This window comes from Impatiens glandulifera, chromosome 9 (genome assembly GCF_907164915.1).
Source record: "Impatiens glandulifera chromosome 9, dImpGla2.1, whole genome shotgun sequence".
NCBI classification, from domain to species: domain Eukaryota; kingdom Viridiplantae; phylum Streptophyta; class Magnoliopsida; order Ericales; family Balsaminaceae; genus Impatiens; species Impatiens glandulifera.
In genome coordinates, this window is record NC_061870.1 from 38,226,080 (window position 1) to 38,232,637 (window position 6,558).

At 35.3% G+C, this 6,558-nt stretch overlaps 2 protein-coding genes across 2 annotated transcripts; both read right to left on the bottom strand.

The window, feature by feature from the left end:
- Positions 1-1,560, bottom strand: LOC124916766 (eukaryotic translation initiation factor-like). Its single transcript, XM_047457530.1, has 5 exons — positions 1,314-1,560; positions 718-886; positions 486-614; positions 334-399; positions 1-251 (listed from the first exon to the last, which is right to left on the bottom strand). The coding sequence occupies exons 1-5, from the start codon at positions 1,517-1,519 to the stop codon at positions 204-206; spliced, it is 618 nt and encodes a 205-aa protein (XP_047313486.1). The 5' UTR covers positions 1,520-1,560; the 3' UTR covers positions 1-203.
- Positions 1,561-4,595: 3,035 nt separating this feature from the next.
- Positions 4,596-5,936, bottom strand: LOC124914659 (60S ribosomal protein L23-like). The gene is made up of 4 exons (XM_047455246.1): positions 5,827-5,936; positions 5,427-5,711; positions 4,912-4,953; positions 4,596-4,826 (listed from the first exon to the last, which is right to left on the bottom strand). The coding sequence occupies exons 1-4, from the start codon at positions 5,894-5,896 to the stop codon at positions 4,744-4,746; spliced, it is 480 nt and encodes a 159-aa protein (XP_047311202.1). The 5' UTR covers positions 5,897-5,936; the 3' UTR covers positions 4,596-4,743.
- Between the last annotated feature and the right edge of the window lie 622 nt (positions 5,937-6,558).

Here is a 6,558-nt window from a genome sequence, read left to right on the forward strand (position 1 = left end):
TTGGAGAAAACAAAATAGATTGGATATTATAAAAAACAAAATTACTCCATCAGTATTCAAACTAGTCTCTACTAGTTTTTGTTTATAAATAAACTCAAAACAGAGACAGACCAAATCATGAGCAACTGTTAAGGTGCACTATTTCCAAAATTTATGAAACAGCTAACAAAGCAACTGAGTAGATAGGGTATAAAAGGCCGCAGTTAGGCATTATACCGGCTTTTCACAGACCTCTCCCTTCTAGAATCGTCCTGCAGCAAACGGAACACAAACTGTAAGCAGCGGGGGAAGATCTAAAAGATACAAAGAAAATACTCTTCTTCTGACACTTACGTGAAAACTGTAAGTAATCTTATCAGTTACATCAATAATTTCTTTCCACTTCTTCCCAATGCTCATCTGTGAAAGTAAACAAGCCAAAAAGCATTTATATTCTTCAATACAAAGAAGTGAGAAAATAAGAGTCCACCAGTCAGTCACTTTACCTGCACAGCCTCATTGGACGCTGTCTTGGTCCATAGTGCAAGTTTATCCTGCCTCTGTTGGCGTACACTTGCAACCACCCCACATATCTCGTCAGCTTCATAAAATTGCTCTCCGATCAAAGCCATCATCTGCTTAATACAACAAGATTACCAAAACAAAAACAAAAAATTATGTAGAAAGATTAGCGGGGAATCCATATGCATTCTCAAGGAAACGACAGATGAATCTTACAGTTTCAAGCCACGCATTCTCAAGGTAATCCTTACTGCTGCTGGTAATAGTCCATTTTCCTCCATAAGCACACTCGGGGTCTTCCCATTTGGGTTCAATCCCAGATTTAAACAAGTGGAAGTCAGCATTGCCTACCAACTTACTGGGTTTGAAGATCTGATCATACAAACTGCAAGACAATTCAAACCATAATAGTTGATAGAGAGCATGAATATTATTATGTAAAATACCAATTAGAATTTAAATAATCTATTAATATAAAGACAGGAAACTCTAATTAACTGCAATATATGTTGAGAGATCACTACATACACAGCACATTGTGATTTCACATAGCATTTGGCATGAAGAATCAATCCATGTTCACCGGATTAAAGATTTTATGATACAACTTGTAGAAACCTACAACTCTATATTATATAAAGCGAGAATGGAAGAACCGTAACTATCAATAAACAGGAGTAAAACAATCAATCAGAAGCTTGTATGATCAACTACATGGCTGGAACCCATGAAACAAATACATATATATCAAACCTAAAAAGTAAGAATAAATAATAAATACAGAAAGTAAAAAGATAAAGCAAGCTAGGTACCTCCAGAATTCTTCGACAGTGTCAAAGGTGTAGACCTTGCGTAGAGAGGTGCCCCAGGCGGCGCCTTGTTTGGGTTTGGATTGGTTGTCCAACCAGAAGGCCCACTTCCTCTCTAGATGGTGCGTCTGCTTAGTGGCCGGCGTTGAATCCACCTGCTCGGCCACCACCACGTCTCCTCCGCTAGATTCCACCGCTATATCGGCCATCCAAAAGAACTTCGTTCGGCTTACCACCTTCCTTCCTTCAAAAACTGTGAACTATGTAAAAAGGAGCTAAGAAACTTTCATTCGGTATTTGTAGGACCTTCTGAAGTAAATGTTTTTATTTACCTAAAGCAAATTACTTAATAACCCATTTGATTATTTAATATTTTTAAGTCATTTTTCATAATTATATATTAAGGTCCAATAAATGTTGAAACATTTAATTAATTAATTAATTTGATCTCTTTTATCCAATAGAAAATGTATATAAATTATTTAAAGAGGTTATCATAATTTAAAATATTTTCAAAGCATACCCATTAATTTCTATATAATGGTCTTCAATAAAAGGGGAAATTTGATGAAATAACCCTCATAAGATATGGTTATTACCATATTTAACATAGCCTTATTAATTTTTTCATATATAACCTTTTGTCAGGACAAAATGTCTCTTTTACCCTTTAATTTAAAAAAAAAAAATCATTTTCTTTTCCTTCTTTTCCCTTCTCCCCCGTTTTCCCTCCCTCTCCCTCTCCCTCTCCCTCTCCCTCTGTTCAACTCTCCCTACACCGAAGATGACCGATCAGCCATCCTCTCCCCTGAACCCCGAAACATCGATGACGATTCAAACCCTTCCTCTCCCCCGAACCCCGACGATCCCCCGACGACAAATAAGAGTCCCCGACGAGAAGCAGAACTCCAGAACGACGAATGTGAGTTTATCTTCCATGTTTTTCCCGTTTTCTATCTGAGTTTTCCCTTTTTGTATCGTTTATATTCCATGAATGCTGAAATGGAAGAATGATTAGTGTTTATTGTTTAGGTTTAGGTTTATTGGCTGACTGAATCGTTTTGGGTTTAAAATGCATTTGTCGAAGGCTGTTGCAGGTTGTCGCAGACGAATGCGCATCTGTCGCAGACGACAGATGCGCATTCGCCTGCGACAGATGGATTTTTCGCCAATGCATTTTTCACCTGCGACCTTTTGGTTACTTGATTGTTTGTACAAACAATGTTAGTTTGCTTTCTGACATTGTGATTTACTTATCAAATATCTCAGCACAAGTGTGAATGACCCTTTATGCAGTATGTTGATATTGAAGGTCTTGGGTTGGATGACTACTATGCGTTAAGGTACTTTTTTCTTTTCTTGTTTACATTTCTATTGATTTTAATATTGGAAAGTGTGTATAGGTTATGGACAGACCTATGTACTTCAGTACTATAAAGAATCAAATGGAGGTAAAGATGGAACTGGTTATAAGAATGTCCGTGACATTTTTGCTGATATGAGGCTAGTGTTCGACAATGCAATACAGTATAACGATTAAAAGAGCGATGTTCATTTGATGGCGAAGACTTTGTCAGAAAAACAAAGATATTTTTACAATTGTTTAGAACATTCAAATTAAGTGTCTTACAATAAATGATACATGGTGATAATTTAAATAATGATGAGAATGATTAAATCTTAGTGCCTAGCTTCAATTGATTGTTTTCAAATAACACTCATTTATTTGAAAATAACACTCATTTATTCAAAAAAAAAACTGCAACAACAAACACCACCACTCAGTGATGAAAATAAAACTCTTCTAATTCACAAACATATCAATCAATCAAAATATCATTCTTTGTATTCAAATTTAGAATTGTTCCTCTTTTACTTAGCATTTAAATCAAACTCAACCCTTCCATCACGCCAATCGTTTTGCCCATTATAAGTCTCCTCGTCGTTCAGAAAATACTCTGAAGGTTCTCTCTGATCATCCATTTGTGCATTCACCTCTCCACACCCATTGTTATTATTACCCATTTCATTCGGGCTCCCTCCATCCTCAACGCCCATTCTGTGTGCCCACCCATTGTTATTATTACCCATTTCATTCGGACTTCATCCTCAACGCCCATTCTGTGTGCCTCAAAAGCATTCAAACGTACAGGCTAGTGAAGTTATGCTCATTCATTGATTATAGACATCAAAATAACACATGCATAGACTAGTAAGCAAAACATAAAATGGAGATTGAGAGATACATATTGCAAACGTCGCAGACGAATGCGCATATTGAGAGATTGAGAGATGCGCATTCGTCTGCGACAGATGCGCATTCGTCTGCGACAGATGCGCATTCGTCTGCGACAGATGCGCATTTGTCTGCGACAACCTGCAACAGCCTTCGACAGATGCATTTTAAACCCAAAACGATTCAGTCAGCTAATAAATCTAAACCTAAACCTAAACCTAAACAATAAACACTAATCATTCTTCCATTTCAGCATGCATAGAATATAAACGATACAAAAAGGGAAAACTCAGATAGAAAACGGGAAAAACATGGAAGATAAACTCACATTCGTCGTTCTGGAGTTCTGCTTCTCGTCGGGGACTCTTATTTGTCGTCGAGGGATCGTCGGGGTTCGGGGGAGAGGAAGGGTTTGAATCGGCGTCGATGTTTCGGGGTTCGGGGGAGAGGATGGCTGATCGGTCATCTTCGGTGTAGGGAGAGTTGAACAGAGGGAGAGGGAGAGGGAGGGAAAACGGGGGAGAAGGGAAAAGAAGGAAAAGAAAATGAAATTTTTTTTTAAAATTAAAGGGTAAAAGAGACATTTTGCCCTGACAAAAGGTTATATATGAAAAAATTAGTAAGGCTATGTTATATATGATAATAACCCTAGGGTTATTTCATCAAATTTCCCAAATGATAATAACCCAGGGTTATTTCATCAAATTTCCCCAATAAAAGTAGGCACCATTAGGAATAAGAATTATAGTTTACAGAAACTTTTAAATTTGGATTATTAATAAAAGAAAAAAAATATATTTAAGTGTAATAAATAATAGTTTGAGGCAATTTTGCAATGTATATGATAGATATAATACAACAAAGAACAAAGCAATAACAATTTCATTTAAGGTTTTAGATGTACTTCTAATCATATTTTGATTGAAATATGAGAATGCAGTAAAGACATTATTTATATTTCAAATCATGTTATGTTCCATAAATCATATTTCTTTCTCAATTACCTTAATGGATTGATAAAAACAATCTTAAACACTGCAAAAATAAAATATAACATAGAAATAGATTTAAAATTGGAGGAAAATTGAAGTCTTCCAGAAAACCATTCAACAAAACCCAAAGTGAAATGATTCTACAATCCATCAAAGATGAAACATTACTTAAACCATAACAAAATTAAAACAATCCATGAAGTTCTCAGACAATAGCATTAGCTGCACTTGCAATTCTTGGCCAAAGATCAGCACATTCTTTTCCAATTGGACCAGTAATAGCAGAACCTGTTATCAAATTTATGAAGCACTATTATAAGTATTCAAAATCTATGACCCATTTTACAATCATGAAGTTATGTAAGTAGCTTACCTTTCATTTCTCCCTTGGGATTAACAATAACTCCAGCATTATCTGAAAGTTCAAAAAACAAAACATTTAACATAAACCCACTTCAGCTATGAATCAACAAAGAATGATAGATACATTTAAACATGCAATGGATGTTATAAACTAAGAAAACTTCCTGCATTGGTGTACTTCTAAAACATAATTTGACAGAATTGCATGTTTCTTTTAATATAGATTGAACACAAACTGTTGGGCCAATATGGAGCAGATATAATGTTAAATGTTTCAAAAGATCTGTAACGATGAGCCCTTTTGATTTCCCAGACTTGTAACTGTATCAACCATTATAAATTTAGGAGGATACATGACTAAGTATGGTTACATTGATCAAAACCTAATTTCTTTGATTAATCTGAAACAAAACTAAAATCTGAACCTAAAATGGGGAAAGTAACCTGTAGATCTTTTAAATCCATATAATGAATAGAGATTTGACTATAAATAACAGTTAAAGATTTTAGGTTATATATACAGACCTTCAAAATACATGAAGACTCCGTCCTTTCGGCGCCATGGCTTGCGCTGCCTAACTATGACAGCGGGCATCACTTTCTTTCTCAGATCGGGCTTTCCCTTCTTTACTGTAGCCATTACCATATCACCGACACATGCCGATGGAAGACGGTTAAGTCTACCCTTGATCCCTTTCACGGAGATGATGTACAGGTTCTTTGCTCCTGTGTTGTCGGCGCAGTTCACCGTGGCCGCCACAGGCAGACCAAGGGACATACGAAACTTGTTCCCCGCCGATCCTCCGCGACCTTCAATCAAAACAAAATCAGAAAAGAAAACGAAACAAAGAAACCTAACTGGAAATTGTGTGCAACTAATAAAATGTAAACGAAATCGGCAAAGAAGAAGATGAGTTAAGCTAACCTCGCTTCGACATTTCTGATGAGCTGCAAACAACGCAAAGAATCGGCGAAGTTGAAATATATAGTGGCATACTAGGGTTTTTCCGCCAGATGGGCTGATAATGGGCTTGATGTACAACAACCCATTGGACAGATCCATTAAATTTCTTTCTTGTTAAATATCATTATTTTACCTTCTTTTTTTTAAATATATCAATAATATTACATAATAATTTGAATTGTATTTTTTAAAAATTCATAATAATATGAATATATAAGTAAATTTTTTTATATATATAATTATTATTTTAATTTCATTTGAATAATCCAATTAACAGGATTCACTTTTATAAAACTATTGATCGTTTCTTCTTATATATAGAACTTCCAAGTATATTTTCCCTCAGGAACTTCCAAGTATATTTCACCAGAGTAGGTCGAGGGTTTGTAAGAGACGTTGTATTTGTTGAATTGAAAACTGGAGATCGGAGGAAGGAGAGATTAGCATTCGGCACATGATCTGGAAAGTGGATTTGTCTCTAATTTACGATTTCAAGAAGATAGACATGAATTCGAAAAAGAATCTTAAATACAATTGAGGGCATAGTTTCTACGCGATGAATTCACCAGGAAAAATATCATCTATATATTATTAACATATAATTTCTTACTTGTTTTGGCTTTGATTTCTGCAGCATGCTATGCTAGATGTATATCTATATAAATCTATTGATTGATGATTGTGTTAGATTTT